Raw genomic sequence first — 20,642 nt, 5'->3', positions numbered from 1 at the left:
TTGTAATGCAATTTTTGTATAAGAGAATTTAAAATGTATTCTTTTACAGTTACAGTATTTACTGAAACTCATCCCTCAGATGTGGCTGAGAATGCCTCACAGTCAGTACCGATGGTCACAACATCTACAGGTTCCAGTAATGAGCCAGGCCAGGGAGATGAAGGCGAAGAAGTATTTATAGAGTCCGAGGGGTAGGATCTTTCTGTCTGTGTGCTTTCTCACAGTAAAGCTACGCAATGGTGGTTTTGTGCTGTTGCTTGTGTAAAGTTATTAGTTTGTTTATCTTTGGGGGGTAAAATTAACTATATGCTTATCTGTACATTAAAAAAGACCTGGTACAGAAGCCAGTCTAGATGTGGAGAGCCAGCCTGAAGCTGAAGAACCTGCTCAGCCATCTGATGATGCTGATCTTCCTTCTACTAGCCAGGATCCTCCTCCAGCAACTGCTTCTACAGGTTTGTGTTCTATTTATTTATTTATAGAGCTCCCGTAATATACAGTAGTATGCCTTATCATTAGTTAGATGCACTAAATGTTTTGTCTTTAGGAAATTTTGATGATTATTCAACCAAACATTTTGAATTGAAATCTAAAATTAAAACAATTAAATTTGAATAATATTGTTTCATTTTGTAATGCAGAAGGCACCAGATTTCCCATTCTGTGGTCTACTTAGTTGCTTGTTACTGTCCAGGAGCCTTTAAAATTCATATTCGTGTCCTTTTGTCATTGTAGAGTTTGTCAGTTTAAATTCTATGTGACGAAAGACTCGGCCTATTGTGTTTTTCACCAAAAGAGTAGTGTTTTTATGTTAACATTTTTCTGTTAGATGCAACATGATTCTAAAACTCTAATTGTATAGATTTTATCTTCCAGAAACAACCAGCACACAGCCCAGAAATAGAGTGGTAATTCGTCATCCTCAGCATGCAAGGACAGACAGTCGAGGGCGGCCAGTAACGCAGACGGGTATACACTTTTTTTAATATATAAAATAAGATTAGGGAAAAAAATTGTTAGCTTTTCCTTTTTTTTTTTTTTGCTAAAGAATAAATGGCTGAAAGGGGTGATTCTTGGCATGATCTTTGAACATCATAATAAAAACAGATAAAAGATTAGATCAACATTAAATACATTTTTTCTAAATATTTATTTAAGTTAACTCCGTTCTTGCTGCTTAAATTTTAGTTGAGCTGTCAGTCACTGATTAGAACCTTTAGAGTAATAGCTATATTGAATAGAACTTTAATTGTTTAATTATCCTCCCCTGAAACAGCTGCGATCACAAGCATCTCGGCTGGCCGCAGAGCATTGGGTGATGTTGCAGTCTATTCAGCACAACGCTGCTTGCTGACACATGGGAGAGGAACGGAGAGGAGAGCAGGTTAGAGTTAGTGATTGTTTATTTCTTTAATTGGAATGTCAGGGAAAAAGAGCATTAAGATGGGATGAAAGTGCAGATTAGAAATGAAATCACACAAGAGAGAATTCTTAATATTTTCTGTTTGATTTACTTGATTTTGAAAGAGATGAATTTTGATTCAGGCTGCTTGCGCTAATCGACACATTTGCAAAACAAAACTCTAATGGAGAGGTGCGAAGGAATTGAAGATGACGTGGGATTACGAGTTTTTTCGTAGGCTTCAGGAATTCTAGAAGATTAAAGAAATTGCACTTTGGCTTAAGTGAGGACTGATGATGATGATATACACTATACGGACAAAAGTGTTGGGACACACCTCTTGATTACTGAGTTTAGTTGCTTCATTCAGACCCATTGCCACAGGTGTATAAAATCAAGCACCTAGCCATGCAGTCTCCAGTTACAAACATTTGTGAAACAAAATGGGACATTTTGAAGAGCTCAGTGACTTCAAGCTTAGTGCTGTGATAGGATTCCACCTTTGCAATTACATGTTGTAAGTGGTATTTTTGGAAATTGAAAGTGTTTAGGAAAAAAAGCAGCTCGGCCATGAAGAGTAAGATATCATAAAGTTACAGAAGGGAACGACGACTACTAATACTGCATTCTGCTGAATCCATAGCTGAAGAGTTCCAGATTTCCGCTGACATTAATTTAAGAACAAAAATTGTGTGGTGGGAGCTTCATGAAATGGGCTTCCATGGCTGAGCAGCTGCATGCAAGCCTCACATCACCAAGTCAAATGGAGTGGTGTAAAACACACCACCACTATACTGTGGAGCAGTGGGAACGTGTTCAATGGAGTGGCAAATCAAACTTCTCTGTTTGAAAGTCAGATGGGTCACTTTGGGTTTGCCAGATGCCAGAAGAATCTTACCTGCCCTAACTACATTGTGCCAACTTTGAAGTTTGGTGGTGGAGGAGTGATGAGGTTGTTTTTCAGGGTTTTGGTCAACACTTTGCTTCCAACTTTGTGGAAAAAGTTTGGGAGGGCCCTTTTCTATTCCACCATGACTGTGCCCCAGTACACAAAGCAAGGTCCTTACAGATGTGGTTGGATGAGTTTGGTGTGGAAGAAGAGGAGTCCTGACCTCAACCCCATCAAACACCTTTGGAATGAACTAGAATGGAGATTGTGAGCCAGGCCTTCTCATCCAACACATTGTCTGACCTCATAAATGCTCTACAAAATGAATGGGCACAAATTTCTACAGAAACACTCCAAACTCTTCTGGAAAACCTTCCAAGAAGGGTGGAAGCTATTATAACTACAAAGGGGGACCATCTCCATATTAGTCTATATATTTGAATGCAGTGTCATTGAAGTCGCTGTTGGTGTAATGGTGTCCAAATACTTTTGTCCATATACTGTATATTAAGTCAGTTATTTTATGCTTGAGGGCTAAAATGAAAACCTCATTTGCCAGTTGAACAAAAACTAGATTATTCCACTTCATCCTTGGACACTGCACACAAACCAGATATACATTCTTGTTGGTTCCAAAAAGCATATTCTAGCATTTAGTTACCACAAACTTTTCAAACATTAGTATCATTAAGCAAGCATTTTTTTCTAATTTTTTTTTATCCATTATCTTAACACTTATCATTCTAAGTGTAACATTGTCCCTCAGTCCTAGTACTTGTTTTACCTGATTGTCTGAATATTTTCTATCGTTCCCTTAAAATTGGTTATTATCTGTCATTTAAATAATGGCAGAGACCATGCAGAGGAGCAGTTAGTGATGTCTGTGGAAGTACAGAGTTTTTATTGCATGTGAATATTTTTATATATTAAAGTATGGTACTTTCTCATATTTCACTGTAGAATTACCACAGTCCCATCTAAGTGGGGGTAATTTTACAACATTTTCAAGTAGAAGGCACAGTGATTAGGTTAATTAGCTAAGCTGTTACCCTTGTCTGCTTAAAGGAATTAATTTACAAGTTATTTAGAACTTTATAAGCTACGATTCTGTACACATTTTATATGAATTGTTTTCTGCTTCTTTTGTGTGTCTGCATAATATATAATATCAATTATAATTACCACAATCTGCATGATATTGTAAATGCAGACATCTTCTTATTGAGAGCATATTAGTCAAGGTTTAGAGCTCTTTTTGCAATAGAAATTACCAGAAAATTGTTCCTCATTACATAAAAGCACCTGTTTGTGACATCGGGCAGTGTTGTACTGGATAATTTGGATAACACTTTGAGATAATTGGCATTTTCTTTAAACATAAGCATAAATTAATTCAGCTGTGTCTCTGTTAAGAGTTTTCTTTAGGCTGCTATGTGATCATTTATAATTTAGCCCTCCCTTTTGATTCAGCTATTCCAAAATGTAAACACAAAGCATTATTACCCCACTCTAGGACTGGAAATTGAGATGTGTGTCTAGTTTTATGAAGCTCAGGAGTTAAATGCTAAAAGGACTATCTTCTGAAGTTCATGTTTACTTTGAACTGCTAAACAAGGCTTTAACATGTTACTTCTGAACAGAATTTTCTCTCTCAGTAATACTGGTTTGTATTTCCGTAAAATGCCCGTAATTTTGTCAGACAGTAATACAGTGGAACCTCGGTTCATGACCATAATTCGTTCCAAAACAATGGTTGTAACCTGATTTGGTTGTGAACCAAAGTAATTTCCCCCATAGGATTGTATGTAAATACAATTAATCCGTTCCAAACCGTATGAACTGTATGTAAATGTTTTTTTAAGTTTTTAAGCACAAATATAGTTAATTATACCATTGAATGCACAGCATAATAGTAATGTCTCTCGCGTGTGTGTGTCTCTCTTAAGCATGCGCCTCTGTGTGTGTGTGTGTGTCTGTCTCGCGCCTCTGTGTGTCTGTCTCGCGCCTCTGTGTGTCTGTCTCGCGCCTCTGTGTGTCTGTCTCGCCTCTGTGTGTCTGTCTCGCCTCTGTGTGTCTGTCTCGCCTCTGTGTGTCTGTCTCGCCTCTGTGTGTCTGTCTCGCGCCTCTGTGTGTGTGTGTCTCTTTACACAGGGAGTGCACAGGAAGAGACTGAACACATGCCGTGTGGCCATGCGCATTTCACCAGAAGACACACACAGGGGTTTAATTAGAGGATATATGCCAACAAATACTTGTACTTATCTTCTTGCTTGTAAACCTACATTCTTTCATTTTATAAGAAAATATTTTCTAATATCAGTCCAGTTGTCATAGTAATCACTGATGAAATTAAGGCATTTTTAATGTTTTCAATGTCTCAAACATGCCCTCCTATAAAAATGGGGATATTTAATATGTGCAGGTTGCCTTAAATAGTTCCATGTTCTTTGCAAGAATTGCTTTTATCTGAATCGCTATTTAATTTGTTTCAACAGTGCTCTAAAAGTTGTGAACTGATGTGGTACTACTAATAGTTCCCAAAGAACTGTGTATAATAGTGTATTTGAGAAACACAATCTGTTCCCTTTTAAATAGGAAAGCTTTTTGTGGATATTTTTGCACATTGTGTAATTGCATTATAAAATTTTGTGACTCTGCATATTGGTGAATTTCAGTCTAAATTGATGCTCTGCTTCCTCTGCAAAACAACCTCTTTTGTGTTTTTGCTTTGCCAGTATAAATATAAAGTTATTCTAGGTTATTCATCATATAAGTACAGTATTTGTCTTCAAAAATGTTCAGAGAAGGAAGTTTTTAGTCTTCAGGTGTCCTGAGTAGAATGCAAGGAAGTACAACAGACTTAGGGTTCAGGGTAGTCAGGAATGTAAGGTATAATTCTAGACATTCATGCAGTTACCAATTTGTTTATTTTGTAGGATATACCACACCCAGAATTCCTGATATTCCAGATATTTTAGATATTTAAAGTTTGTGTTCTAGAGAGGACAAAATCTGTTTTCTGAATTCTTATCTCTCAATTTTGCAGGTGTTGGGCGTGCCTTTGGAAGAAGAGGACGTTTCAATAGAGGAAATATGAGCTAGTTTGCATGCTTTCCTCTTCTGTACTGTAAAGACTAATGCTTCTTTTAATTCCCTTAAATGTTAAATACCTTGTGCTTTGTTTAAAAAAAAAAAAAATCTGAGTGAACAATTTAATTATACTTTCATAATAAAATTTGACAATTGTCAGTCATCTTTTCCAGAAATTCTTTTTTCTTTGTCTTCCTCTTTCGTCGGGTTCACTTACAAACACTTATACCAGTCTTTATGTGCATTCGAGTGGACCGATGACAAGCTAGGCATTGTTGAATTGATAAACTTAATGTTGTAGTACTTGTCTGTAGAGAAGAAAGGCAAAAAAAAAAAAAAAATTTTATTTCCCAGGATTTCAAAACATGGTTTCATATTTTCTAAATATACTGTAGCTCCTACAGTTGACACTTTACAATCATCTAGTTTTTAAGGTTATTTGTAAATTTTAGACAAAATTGACAGGTCTTAGTAGTATTTTTGGTACTTGTAATTATGTAAAGAGCAAAACATTAAACTTTATTTTGTTCAGTCTCTGTTATGTTAGTGTTGAAACTAGTTTTTCTAATTTAATATCAGAAAATGTTGAATAATGGTAAATAGAATGCTAAATCAAAATACAAGACTTGAATATTTGAAAATGTTTTAAAATGTATGTAGTAGATAATGGAGTAGATAATATTGCATATAGATAGTATTCAGAACAGGATGACATTTCAGAATTTAGATTTTTTTTTTAATCCCAACCACTTGTTTCTCTGGCTACTGTAGTAAACATTTATTTAATTTGATTCATTGTTATTGATATCTCTTATCAACTACACTTATTTTGATGACTTTAACTAAATCATCTCAAATGGATCATATGGTGGCTATAATCTAAAAAGATGAGTTTATGACCACTGAGAAAAGAGATTTCCTCACAGATTTAAACTATGAATTGTTGTGACTAGGATATTTGCCTTTAAGAGCAGTATATTGTCATTTTTAACTTTAAGAACCTACAGATTTAATACACATTAATTTTGTAACAAATAAAATAAGCAACAGTACTTATGACAGCTGTTTGATTCCCTTAGCTTCTCATTTGATTAAATTACAAAAGTTTTAAAGTGCCTTAAATTAAGATAGTATTATGTAAAACTAGACATTTAAAGTATCATTATGGAGGTTTTGTTTTTGCTATTTTGTTTTATGAGTCTACTGCAATAGAACTGCCAGGCTTACCCAGACATATGGATAAGGCTATAGTACTTCTAAATAAGAAAAACCCTTCTGATTCTATAGCCATAAGAGATACTCTTAGTAAGTTAATGTTAAATACACAAGCATTTGCTTAATTAGAATAGTTTTTTTTGTATAAATATAGCTATATACAGTAGGTTATGGAGAACCCTAACTAGCAGAACATCCCTAACACTCTGCTAAAATTTTATATAACCGGTTTAGATAGAAAGGTACATTTGCATGCTTGGCAAGGGAAAGGATAGAGGCATGTACAGAGTATCTTTTTGTAAGCCTGGAGTTTCCAAAGCACTAAATTAAAAAGGCTTATACAAAGACTAACCTTTGAGCTTTTATTCAGCTGCATATTTACAGAAAAGGGTTTATTTTGACTTGTTTGTTACAGCATAAAAGTTGAAATTAAAAATATGGTTAAACATGTTTCCAAATAGTTTCTGTTCATATATTGTGCTGACAGAAATGTAACTATTATATGTAAGCCTGAAAATTAAACATCTTAAGCAGTAAGGTTTTTGTGCTTGAGGTATGGAATTTTCTTGTTTTCTTCATTTGCATGAACTGTTCATATATATATATATATATATATATATATATATATATATATATATATATATATATATATATATATATATATATAAAAATATATTTCACTAAGGCAAGACAACCATGGAAAGCACGCCGGAAGGGGCGTGGATTCACTAAGCCGCCGCCAAGTGAGACACCTATGGCACACGCAGGAAGGAGCCACGGCCACCAACTCCAAGCCCATTGGATACGACGACTCACAGGGCCACGCCCACCAACTCGGACGCCACAACACAGAAAAAATGGCGTCATTTATATTCGTCTGTCGTAGAGGCCAGATGCAGTGCAGGTCATGTGCATGTCCTGCACCTCCGAGCTACGTTGACTGTTCATAGAGGCATGTTTCTCACGGAGGTGAATTGCCATATGCCGTGTGTGAAACGGTTTGCGAGGGGTATCCCAACTCAATATCCCAACAACTGAGGTTAAAGCACAATGAAGTAAGCAGTCTTTAAAAAAAAATGACTTTTCAGTTACGACGCACGACCGCGTGCACCATAGCAAACTGTTTTACACGCTACATACAGCTATTCGCATCCGTGACAAACATGCGTCATCTTAGATGCTCCTGCAGGAACACGGAAGACGTTTTCCTGCCCACCAACACTCCTTTTTCACTAGCCGGCGTCTACTTTTGCTCTCTAGGCATTCACATTGCCTGCCCATTTGCCTGGACGCAAAAACTCAACGACCACTCAGTCTCTTTCGTCTGTGGTAAGAGTCCACATGCACGTCTGAGCCACGCTGCGTTTGTTATGCCACGGGTTCACTATTGTGTTGTATTCTGCTCTCTCCAGAGTTCCATCTTTTCATTCACTTACTGTTGTATTCTCACACCAACCCGTTTTAGACAACCGCGTCTTTCCAGAAGTGTTTAGCATTCCATAAATAATTATGCATGACATTGAGCGTGTCTCTACCCGGCGTGGGTAAGCTTTTGAACCCCATTCGGGCTGCAAACTGTGGAATTCCCACTAAGTGCGATTCATACGCTCCCACTGCTTTCGTCCCAGCCCTTTGTACACACCCTCTTCCCACCTCTCTACTAACATGGACGGGTGTCTTAGTGGATTATATATAGAAAAGCAGCCAGATCCGCACAGAGCAATGAAAAGTCTACGTCAGTCACACGTACATCTGGACTGTATAAAGACGACTCAAGTGACGAGTTGGAGGTGGGCACATGAGCAGGCAGTGCATACTGAACGAGAAATCGGCAGACTAGCATGACGGACGGAGCTGAATGGACATTCTTCTCCTCTCATTCCAACCTCCGCGCCGTGCACCCCCATCCCTCCGTCTGGCGGGAGAAGGCATGAGGACGGTCGGCCAGTTTTCAGTCACGGACGATTGTGTGTTGGTTCGTTCCGTGCATTGTTACAATGTTGCTTTTCTTGCTGATTTATTACATTACCGATTTTTCAAGTGTTCATTTTCTCCCTGTGCTTAAAAATCACTAAAAAACCGGCCTGATTATGCGGCGTATGGTACGCCGTGGGTTGGCTAGTTATCATATAATAACCTAGAGACGAGTAACAAGTAATGTTTAATGTAATGCAGCTTTCTTCCAACTTTACTATTGTTTACAAAGGAAAAACTAGGAGTCAATCTTTTATTTTTGATTTAATAATATTTAGAGGATTTGGAAGTTCATGTATAGTGGAAATAGTTTTAATAAAACCTTTTTCCATATTTGAATCCTACATTCAATCATGCCTCACATTACATTACTGATTAGAGATTTTTATGGGTCTTATTGGGTTTTCCATACTACCCTTTAATTTTAAAATGGGCTGACACATTTTGAGGTTAACTCGATTGTGCGCACATGCAGTCTCATTTAGGGATCAAGGGCTGATTGAGTTACGTTAAGTGATGCACTTCAGCTGGAGTGGCTGCCAGTGGTTAAAGTGGTGCATATTTAAAGAGTCAGTGGTGGGGGTGCTGAATGTAAGAAATGGAAACCAAAAAGTGAAGAGATGGGTAAGTCTAATGGAAATAGTTTGTTTTAGGGAAAAGGGAATAAGTGAAGAGCAGGAAAATGGTGGGGGGCAAATAAGTGCTTTGCAGCTACAGACTGGAGGTTGCAGAAAGTCCAGAAGTCAGAGTTCTTTATCAGTTCAAGGTCTAGGCTGCTGTCTCAGAGCAGAGGAGACTGGAGTTTCACCAAGAGGAACTGTAGATTCAACACAGTATGATGTTAGGATGGACTGAGTGGAGTAACCACTAAATCAACAATTTTATTTGTCTGGTAAGCGTTGGCAGGGCTTTATTCGTGGACAGAGTGCTTGAATGTATTGCTGGAAAGTTTGCTGTTTGTATGGACTATGAATATCTGTGTCTTCAGTTTGCTTTACTGTCTGTGAATATTTATTACATTCCTGAAGACTCTTATTCCTTCAAGACTGCCTGATTTTTCAAAGTGACACTGGCTTTTGTAGTGAATAAGTTTGCACTATTTGCACTTTTTAGACACCACAAATTGTGTTGTCTTTCACTTGCCGCTGCTGTCTAGTCCTGCAAACTAATTGTGGGTTTGTGTAACATCTGAGTAGTGGACATGCCCTGGCACCGTGACTCCTGTCAAACTGGTATTCTACACAAGTATTTGTTTTAATTTGATTTAAGCTAAAATTAACTTTGTTTAAAAAGAATGCTGTATATGCACATTTTCATTTATAGTACTTATTTTTACAAGACCAATTTATAATACATTATAATTGTTAGGATGGTAATGACATGTTCACTTACTTTTGGAAAACAGGAAATAGTTGTATCCATCCAGACTTTTTGGGTTGGGTACTGATATTGCTGAGGTAATACTGGTTTGAATTCCACTTAATGAGCTGATTGCAATTTCTTTAGTAAGATAAGCTTTAAAGAAAACATATATAAATCTTAGTTTTCAAGCCTTTCAAGTATTACCAATACAAAAGAACTATTAACCTAGAGTAGTATACACTATTATGATCTAATTTTATTTTTACAGATTTATTCATGTACTGTGAATGTCCCACCTTTAATTTTTAAATTTCCTCCAGCTTCTCTAGCTGTTCTCTTCCTGATGACCTTGATTGACAAAGAAGTTGATGGTTTTGCACATTTATTTGATGGTTGTTGCTCAAATGTATATTTTTGAAATACTCCACCTAGAATCAGAGTAGAAAGCTAGTTAATTGATTATACAAATTATTACACTTGAAGCTGTACAGTAATCAGTGTCTAGGGACAAATATAATACATCTTTCAAAACTGATACCGTCCCCTCCAAAAGTATTGGAACAGTAAGGCCAAATGTCTTTTGTAGTGCACTGAAGACATCTGTGTTTGGTCTCTATACTGTTGTTGTCTAAGTCTCGTTCAAACAGTGGACTGTGATGTTTCCACCCCTGCTCTTTGGGGGTTGTTCATGATGTTGAGCACTCTTTTGGGGTTTTTCTTTACTGTTCTCGCCATTTGTCATCAGTTGTTGTGGTTTTCATTGGATGACCAGTTTGATGCCTGCTGCCTGGTATACCAGAGGTTTCCTTCTTTTTCAGAACATTCCAAATTGCCTGGCTGTGCCCAATGTTTTTGAAATGTATCTGAATGATTTTCTCCCTTTTTGTCTCAGTTTCAGAATGGCATGCTTTTCTCCCATAGACAGTTCTGTTTTCTTCATGTTGGTCTACCCTTAACTGCAAATGCACTCTTCACATGTGAAAGCCAAAGCTTAAACTGAGAGTAGATATCAAGGGTTACTTAATGATTCTTTTGTGATACACCAGGGTAACAAACATCTGTTTGTCATGTTCCATTATTTTTGCATACTTAAGAAACTGGGTGGTTTGATACAAAATGTGCTATGTTCTATGTTTAACATACCTAGATGTAAATACCCGGAATAAAAGGTGAAACTCTGATCTCTTTTCATATTAACCTTTTGATCTCAACCCACAAATGTCTTTGCACAGCAAAAACAAATTACTTGATTATTGATTAATGCCATATATTCATCTTAGATTTCTAAAAGTTTGATATATAGGGCTGTTCAAAATGAAAGAGCAGATTTCTAAACATGTCAAAAACTGTACAAGACAAACACATTCGACGCATCACTGGATGATAAAAGTTCAAAGTTTGGTCCTAAGGTCCTTGAGTTTGCATGCACTCAACATGAGCACCATGTGTAGAGCAACAAAAATCCAAAACGGTAGACCATTTCTTGCCACACACAGGTCAACTGGTCCTTAGTTACTGAATTCACAGCTTCCTCAATTTGATGTTTCAAATCTTGAACATTAGTGGGCAAAGGTGGAACAAACACTTCTCCTTTAATGTACCCCCATAGATAAAAAATTGCAGTGAGTAAGGTCTAGAGACCTGGGAGGCCATAGACGATAGACAAGATCTTGTTGTCCACCTCTTCCAATCCATTGTTCTGGAATGGTGTCATTCATGTAATGCCGGACCTCCAAGTGGAAATGAAGCAACGCACCATCTTACATGAAAATGAAGTCATTTGAATCTTCTTGAATTTAGGGAAATTACCAATTTTGCAGCATATCCAACTATGAAAATGCAGTCAGTTTGCTCCGCAAAAAAGAAAGGTTGTTTGAGGAATTCCCAGTTCAATGCTTGAACGTGATGTGCATCTCTTAGGGCTCCGTTCAAACACACCTCAGATACGCTCAACATTTTAATCTGACATGGGTGGATGACCAGTGCTTTTAGGTCTGGATTATGCAACCTTCTACAAATTTTTTATGGCACTTGTAAATTTGCTTATGACGAGGTGGCTTTTTGTTGAACCGTCTGCAGAACTCGCATTGCACATGAACAATGGACTCACAATTCACAAATTGCAGCACGCAAAAGGATTCCTCTTTTGGTGGTGTCACTGTTTTACTATAATCGAGAAACAGCGTTCGGTGGATTTCACTGGTATTTTTGGAAGGGCTTTTAAAATTTGGATGTGCAGAATGTGTTTGTCTTATATAGTTGGTTGGACATTTTTTGAAATCTGCTCTTTCATTTTGAGTAGCTTTGTTTATATGGAAAAATCCTATTAGTTGAACAGTACCTTGCTTAAAAAAGTAAACGGACTCCATTTTTCTTTGATGAGCAGATACTGAAAGAGCAGCAGTTATCTTTCCGGAAAGACCATTGAATCCCTTTGAAATTAATTTAGGATATCCAGGATCCAAACTTCCATTTTCAAATCTCCAGTAATTTTTTCCCTGGTCCAGAAAAAAGTAATATGTGCAATTATTTTTTCATTACACCTAAACCATTTCAAACTATACAACTAACCTATTTTCATTACACCTAAGCCATTTTAATACAATACATCCTGCGTAGAAAGTACCTTGAAGAAGAATGTTTTTCCTTGGCAGTTGCAACGCGTGAAAACTGTATCAATTGGAGAAGGGATACCCCATACTTCTGTTATTTTACGAGGGTATCCTACTTCTATTCCACGTGCATTCAGCATCCAGAAAAAATGTCCTGCCAGTCAAGAGTTTTAAGTCAGAATTAAGTAATATATGGACATTGACTGCTTTATAATCAAGTTATGATGGTGTCGTCATAAATGAATTATCAAGTGTATAATTATTCAAAACATGAATAAAACTGTTTGAAAATCACATTCAATATTGTATATTCTTCCACCAGCAAGAATGGTCAAAAAAAGTTGACAAATGGACATGAGCAAGTGCGTCTTTGTTTATACTGCTACATTTTTATGAGTTGCATATTTGAAATGAAAGAGTATTTGTGTTAAACATTTTGAAGGAAAGCAATTTTGTACAGCTTACATTAGCTCGTGTTAAGTTATACCTGATGTACTTTATCATCAGTTTAGTAGTTTTAGTGGTACGTCATTGGTTTAATTAAAACAAGTAAGATAATCCAAACCAGTATACGATAGGATAGATTATTTTAGATCTTACCTCTAAATACAAATGTTGTCCCATTTCTCAGAGTAGTCATCCCGTTGGCTGGGCGACCAATGCAAAGGTTAGAATCATCATGATCTTCAGGCAAAAAAAGGAACATTTTAAGTTTTTAAGTCTGAAGAGTTTAGGGTTTATCATAAATTTGTGTGACGTTAGAAACATTTCAGAAAAAAAGGGGTTAAATTTCTGTTTAAGCTGTCACCTGTGTTTCATGTCAAAATACTTTTCATCACCATCTTGATTATTTAAGATCAGACCTACATCTTCTTAATCGGTTTATCCAGAGAAGGAGCATGGGGAAACACTGGCCTATCCCATCAGTCATAGGGTTCATGGCAGGGTCCACACAAACACAATAATCTACATGCCTTTTGACTATGTTAGGAAATAAGAGGAGACCCACTAGGACAGGGGTAGGCAATGTCAGTCCTAGAGAACCACAGTGTCTGCAGGTTTTTGTTCCAACTCAGTTTCTTAATGAGAAGTCAATTATTGCTGATGACACACTTATTGCTTAAGTAACATTTTAATGCTTCATTGTAGTGGTCTTGCTTTTTAAGGTTCCCCAACCTTAATTGTTTTTCAATCTTAAAAAGCTGCATTCAGTGTTTTAATGGCTCCTTATTACCAACTTGCTTGTCATTGCATGTTTCTGTTTACATCTGTGTATGTTCATCAATGCAGTTTGATTTAATAAAAACATAAAATTATCCGTTTTAGGCTTCAAATCGTTTGGATGATATCCTTGGAAAGGAAAAAATCTATCATATAAGAACCTTACATTGCAGACTTATAAGGTCCAAGACTGGCAATGATTGGTTTCTAATTAAGCAATTGGGTTGGAATGAAAACCTGTAGTCACTGCGGCTCTCCAGGACCGATATTGCCCACCCCTGCACTAGGAGAACATGCGAGCTCCATCCAGGCATCGCCCAAGATGTGAACCCAGTCAATAACATTTCAAGGTGATGTGTCTTTAAAAGAGGTGAAGATCACTGAACTTTTGATAGATTATATATATATATATATATATATATATATATATATAAAAATAACAAAGCTACCTGTATAGCTAGTCCAAATTTTAAAGCTAGATACAGCTTACCTGGGACAAGTGCATCACTCACGTTCTTTGTAGTTTCAATGGTGGCAGGTGTGATTGGACTTGCAAAAGTTGTTTCAAGTTTTTCTGTCGTGTCTTTAATATTTTGGTCAGATTTCGGTTTTAAAGATGTCCCTGGGGCAACACCTTTAAATAAATTGTTGGATGTTTGCAGTTCATAGATGGTGGTTGCTTTTTCTAGATTGTGTGTTTTGGTGAAACGTGGAACAAGGGGACCTGTCTGGGTGATTATTGAGGCACTATTTACAGGAACAGTAGGTTCTGGATTTGATAAATTTGTTTTTGCAGTGATTGAGTATGATCTATCTTTAGTCATGGCAGTCTCTGTGTTTTTGGTTTCCTTTAATAATTCGGATGGCATAGTTGACTCCTCTTTTTTGGTCGATCCCATAGTAGAGCTTTCTGCAGTCTGACTTGATGCTTGTATTTCCCGTTCTACAGTAAATTCAGTCACACTATGCTCTATAAATCCAGGCATTTCTGTAGTCATCACCTTGGTAAATGATTTGGTCATCTCTGAGGCACTAATTGACTTCTTGGGCTTATTGATGCTAGTTGTTGTTTCAGAAACATCTGATATTAAATGCCCATTTCCACTTGAGCTTTCTGGTTGGTTTTCCTCCTCCTCTGGTGCCTGATTGGTCATTTTACTTGCACTTTCTATGTAAGGCACTACAGTGGAAACTGTTTCAGGACTTTGAACATCAGTGTGTTTGCAGTTTTCAGATGTTTTGAAAGATGAGAGAGGTTGTTCAGTGTCATATGATCTGGCATTACTACTCTTTGTTAATTTTGTTTGACGTTTTGTAGTGCTTGAATCCATCTGACCGTCACAACTTTTATTCAGTTCCGGTGACTGTCTTTTCATGAGCATAGTTGTGAGTTCAGCCTTTCTGTAAGTATCATTCATGGACTCTGAAATAGGCAATTCCTCCAGATCACCTTCTTTCTCCTTTGATAAAATGCTCTCGGAAAGCATGAATGGAGTTTCTGATCTGGACAATGTTGTTAATACTGTAGGAGGGAAAAATGCAAAGTTGTCCTTATTTTGGAAATCACAGTTATTACACCTTTCATTTTGCAAATAATAAGTACATTTTTAACTATTTACTAAATAAGCCCAGTTAGTTTTAGGTTCATCACATATTGCAGACTATCATAGATGCAACATGCAGTTCAAAATAACACAAATGCATGCAGCACTGAAATCCATACACCACAAAGGGCATATTTAAAAACTGAGAATTTTTATTAAAGCATGAATGGCTTACCAGCATTTTTTCCCCTTGAAATGTTCATGTTGTATTATAGTACACGATAAACAAGTATTTAGTTTGACATTTAATCCCCATAGTGATTTGTATTGCTTTTCTTTATTTTACAGAACCAATCCCAGCCTGTTCATTCAACAGTGTTTAACAAGTGCAAAATTGTAAAGTGCATGAGTACAGCCCATCAGTTTCCCACCAAAAATATTTCTGCTAAAAATTTTATTGACAAATAGATTTAGCCCCTCACCCCTGTATTGTAAATAGTTCAGTAATTGAAATTATTAGAAGATTAGCAATTCAGCATTTAGAGATGCTGCTTCATAGTCCCACTTTAGTGATGTCATTGCCTTCCCCACACATTTCAAAGAAATTCTTACATTAAATTACGGTTTTTACATTAATTGCAAAAATTAAGATAGAATGTGCCCTTTTGAATTTCCAGGATTTGTGTATGGTTTAAAAATAAAGGTTTACTGATTTAAGTACTGCAATGTTTTTAATGTCAGCATTAAATAATGGTGGGAAATGTTTTGTCTGGTTTATTTCCCAATATTTGTATGGTATAAAATGTTGAGTATTTGTCACAAGTACTGTACCATGTCCATGTTTAAGTAAAAATCACTAAGGCACTCCTGCAATAAACACATCCACACCTGCCCATTGAGGTGCTCTTATATGAAGTATGTGTGTACCTCGCATCAATCATATTTAGAAGAATTCAAGAATCCCTGTTATAAACAAAAAGGAAATAGACACACAGTGAAACCTTATCAGATCCGAGTTGTAAATATTAGAACCAATAAAATCTGCGGTCTAAGCTTCATACTAAACTTTCATCTATGAATGTACAGTTTCATACAGTATCTTGTCATTTAAATTAATTCTACAGGGTTTTACTTATTCCTAAATGCAATTTTTCATTGTCGCCAAAATCAGATTTGATAAAGTGGTGTCTTTACTTCAGCCTGGCCCTAATACACTATAGCTTTAAAACAAAAGGGACCATTACATACGTGATTGAACCTGATCCTGTGGAACATTTGCCATTTTTTTCCCGAAGTAAAAATTTCTTTAAATTGATTCCTTCATTGTTGGCTTAACAACAATATGGACATAAGACATGTTTTGAGCATTTTTGGAAAAATGTATAAATGTTTTTTCATTGAAAACCTGAAGGATTTTTTATGAAGATCACACTTTCTCCATTAATGAAATATGGAGGAAATAAAAAAATAAAAATAATTTCATGGTCTATGACAGATGTGGGGACATAAAATGTAGATCTGACAACATCCTTTATAGAGATCTCCATTATTTCAGGTGCTTCCTTAATAAAAACTCAACCATATTGTAGGATTCCAGTCACCCTGATCATTTTACCTCATGAAATTGTATCAATACACTAACCAGCATGTTCAAAAGCTACTTTGAGTTATACTTGTATTCCATACATATCATGAGTAAGTAAAGGATACTGCTGGACTGACTTTTATGCAGTGCTTCACATTATTGTATATTACACTGATTTTCTGCCTTTTTTGTTGGTACTTTGACAATTTGCCTTTTTCTTTGAGAAAAATTATGAACTGCATTGTCCTCCTCTTATTTATCAAATAGAAATTATACAAGTTTCTTGCCATGTACCTGTTCATTAACACTTCATACACATGCATATAAAAGTTTGGCATGTAATATGTTTTTGTCACATTATTTCTTGCACCCAATAGAATTTCTAAAAATAGTTATAGCTTACCTGGGACTGGCAAGTCACTCACGTTATTTGTAGTTTGACTGTTTCCGATTAAATTGTTGTTGATGGTAGTTGTGATGGGACTTGAAAAAGTTGAGGCATCAGGTTTTTCTGTTGTGGTATTAATGTTTGGGTCATATCTCATTTTCAGTGTTGTCCTAGGTGTCAGGCTTTCAAATAAATTGTTGGATGTTTGCATGTTGTAGCTGGTGGTTACTTTATCCACGGTGTCTGTTTTGGACGGAATTGCAGAAAATGAAGCTGTTTGGCTAATTATTGAGTCACTGATTACTGGAAGAGGTGGTTCTGGACTTGATAAATGTGTTTTTGCAGTAACTGAGTAGGGCTTTTCATGTGTTGTAGAAGAGTTTGTGTTTTTGGTCTGGTCTGCTAATTTTGTCGGTGTAGTTGACTCTTCTTTTTTGGTCAGTTTAGTAATAGAGCTTATAGTAGTCTGACTTGAAGTTAATTTCTCAAGAACAGTAAACTCAGTCAAAGCATGCTCTGTAGATACTCCCATATCAAAGATATCACGGTCTTCAGTAGTAACCCCTGTGGTGTATGATTTAGTCATCTCGGAGGCAGTATTTGATGTTTGGGGGTTATGAATGCTAGTAGCTGTTTCAGAGACTTCTGACATTACAGTCCCATTCCCACGTGTGGCTTCTGGTTGATTTGTCGTCTTAAATGAACTGGTTGTGTAAGGCAGCACTGTGGAAAGCTTTTCTAAACTTATGCCTTCAGAGTCTTTGCTTTTTTCACTTATTTTGAAGAATGAGGTGGAATGCCCAGTTATGTATAATCCAGAGGTACTATTGGCTAATATTTCATTTTCTGTACCACTTGATTCAATCCAGGTATCAAAAGAACCTCTAATAGATTCTGGCAGCACAGTCTCCAACAGAGGTTCACTTGTGGACTCAATAATAGACGACTCCTTCTGGTCACCACCTTTCTTCTTAGATGAAAACATGGTAGGATTCTCTGGCTTGGAAACTTCTGTCATTAATACAAGAGTACAAAATATTTTGTTACTGTAAGTTCTAAAGGTAGTTTTCAGTTCCTCAATGAAAAGACTAGACTTTCTGTTTATGTATCTACTGTATGCATTTACTGGAGCTTGCATCATAGGAAGCCAGATTTGACAGTCATCAGCCTTTGATAGAATTTCAGTCCATTGCAGGGTGTGCACCCATACTTTGTGGACAAATCCAGTGTTCATAAACCAATTGTTTTAAATTTGTCAGTATTCTTTAATGAACTTTATTTTTGCTCTGCTGAAGCAAGCTTCTCTGCAGCATAATGTTTAAATTGTTTACTCACCATGAAGTACTGACTCATCATCTCCTTGAAGCTCTGCAAAGTTTTGACGACCAATGGTAGGGCCTTTGGTTTGTAAGTTTGTGGGACTGGCTGTTGAAATGGAAGAAGGTTCATTATGTTAATTGAAGATGTCTACAGAAGTATATCAAGGAAGTGGAGATAACAAATGCTATCTAAATGACCACCTCAATAAACATGCTATTCTTAATAAGTTTCAGTCAGGTTTTAGAACAAATCACAGCACAGAAACTGCACTCGTTAAAATAGTAAATGAGTTGCGGGTAAATGCAGACAGAGGCCATTTATCTGTTCTCATCCTCTTAGATCTGAGTGCCGCATTTGACACCATTGATTACAACATTCTTAGAAATTGCTTTAGTCAGTGGGTGGGCCTCTCTGGTAGTGTCTTAAATTGGTTTGAATCCTACCTGGCAGGTAGAAAATTCTTTCTTAGTTGTGGTAATTACAACTCAGGCACATGATATTCTATATGATGTTCCACAAGGCATTATCCTGGGTCCGCTGCTGTTTTCGATCTACATGCTTCCGTTAGGTCAGATCATCTCTGGGCATAACGTGAGTTACCACAGCTATGCTGATGACATGCAGCTGTATTTATCAATAGCCCCTAATGACCCTGACTTTATTGTTTTACTAACGCAATGTCTTACTTGTGTTTCTAAATGGATGAATAGTAATTTTCTCAAGCTAAATAAAGAGAAAACAGACATTTTAGTGATTGGCAATAATGGTTATAATGAGGTTATTAGAAATAAACTTGATGTATTAGGATTAAAAGTCAAGACGGAGGTAAAGAACTTAGGGGTAACCATTGACTGTAACCTGAATTTTAAATTGCATACAGTGGTGTTTGAAAGTTTGTGAACCCTTTAGAATTTTCTATATTTCTGCATAAATATTACCTAAAACATCATCAGATTTTCACTCAAGTCCTAAAAGTAGATAAAGAGAAACCAGTTAAACAAATTTGACAAAAATATTGTACTTGGTCATTTATTTATTAAGGAAAAAAATTAGGGAAATGTTACATATTTGTAAGTGGCAAAAGTATGTGAACCTTTGCTTTCAGTATCTGGTGTGACCCCCCTTTGCAGCAATAACTGCAACTAAACATTTCCGGTAACTTTTGATCATTCCTGCACACCGGCTTGTAGGAATTTTAGCCCATTCCTCCATACAGAACAGCTTCAACTCTGGGATGTTGGTGGGTTTCCTCACATTAACTGCTCGCTTCAGGTCCTTCCACAACATTTCGATTGGATTAAGGTCAGGACTTTGACTTGGCCCTTCCAAAACATTAACTTTATTCTTCTTTAACCATTCTTTGGTAGAACGACTTGTGTGCTTAGGGTCGTTGTCTTGCTGCAAAGCCACCTTCTCTTAAGATTCAGTTCATGGACAGATGTCCTGACATTTTCCTTTAGAATTCTCTGATATAATTCAGAATTCATTGTTCCATCAATGAAGGCAAGCCGTCCTGGCCCAGATGCAGCAAAACAGGCCTAAACCATGATACTACTACCACCACCATGTTTCACAGATGGGATAAGGTTCTTATGCTGGAATGCAGGGTTTTCCTTTCTCCAAACATAATGCTTTTCATTTAAACCAAAAAGTTCTATTTTGGTCTCATCCGTCCACAAAACATTCTTCCATTGGCCTTCTGGTTTGTCCATGTGATCTTTAGCAAACTGCAGACGAGCAGCAATGTTTTTTTTGGAGAGCAGTGGCTTTCTCCTTGCAACCCTGCCATGCACACCATTGTTGTTCAGTGTTCTCCTGGTGGTGGACTCATGAACGTGAACATTAGCCAATGTGAGAGAGGCCTTCAGTTGCTTAGACGTTACTCTGGGGTCCTTTGTGATCTCGCTGACTATTACATGCCTTGCTCTTGGAGTGCTCCTGGGGAGGGTAACAATGGTCTTGAATTTCCTCCAGTTGTACACAATCTGTCTGACTGTGGATTGGTGGAGTCCAAACTCTTTAGAGATGGATTTGTAACCT

The 20,642-nt window shown here is 36.8% G+C and overlaps 2 protein-coding genes across 9 annotated transcripts in view; one reads left to right on the top strand and one right to left on the bottom strand.

The window, feature by feature from the left end:
* tprb (translocated promoter region b, nuclear basket protein) overlaps positions 1-5,489 on the top strand; it is an 87,621-nt gene extending 82,132 nt beyond the window's left edge. Inside the window, exons 48-52 of one of the 2 annotated variants that reach the window (XM_039735581.1) lie at positions 50-191; positions 331-455; positions 877-969; positions 1,277-1,384; positions 5,338-5,489. In XM_039735581.1, the coding sequence (XP_039591515.1) occupies positions 50-191; positions 331-455; positions 877-969; positions 1,277-1,384; positions 5,338-5,393 (524 nt within the window). In that variant the 3' untranslated portion in view covers positions 5,394-5,489. The remainder of the gene's footprint in view (positions 1-49; positions 192-330; positions 456-876; positions 970-1,276; positions 1,385-5,337) is intronic. The other variant, XM_039735582.1, reaches the window with a different exon arrangement.
* Positions 5,490-5,565: 76 nt separating this feature from the next.
* The window catches only part of prg4b (proteoglycan 4b), a 28,950-nt gene continuing 13,873 nt past the window's right edge, over positions 5,566-20,642 (bottom strand). For 6 of the 7 annotated variants that reach the window (XM_039735584.1, XM_039735583.1, XM_039735587.1 and 3 more), the window contains 9 exons: positions 18,618-18,707; positions 17,298-18,293; positions 14,256-15,287; positions 13,145-13,228; positions 12,559-12,698; positions 12,274-12,430; positions 10,229-10,360; positions 9,963-10,085; positions 5,566-5,689 (listed from right to left, as the gene is read on the bottom strand). In XM_039735584.1, coding sequence (XP_039591518.1) covers positions 5,595-5,689; positions 9,963-10,085; positions 10,229-10,360; positions 12,274-12,430; positions 12,559-12,698; positions 13,145-13,228; positions 14,256-15,287; positions 17,298-18,293; positions 18,618-18,707 — 2,849 coding nt within the window. In that variant the 3' untranslated portion in view covers positions 5,566-5,594. The remainder of the gene's footprint in view (positions 5,690-9,962; positions 10,086-10,228; positions 10,361-12,273; positions 12,431-12,558; positions 12,699-13,144; positions 13,229-14,255; positions 15,288-17,297; positions 18,294-18,617; positions 18,708-20,642) is intronic. The other variant, XM_039735585.1, reaches the window with a different exon arrangement.

The sequence above is a fragment of the Polypterus senegalus genome, chromosome 14, assembly GCF_016835505.1.
Source record: "Polypterus senegalus isolate Bchr_013 chromosome 14, ASM1683550v1, whole genome shotgun sequence".
Classification (NCBI taxonomy): domain Eukaryota; kingdom Metazoa; phylum Chordata; class Cladistia; order Polypteriformes; family Polypteridae; genus Polypterus; species Polypterus senegalus.
The sequence above is the reverse complement of the archived record's forward strand: the minus strand, read 5'-3'. Positions and strand labels throughout refer to the sequence as shown.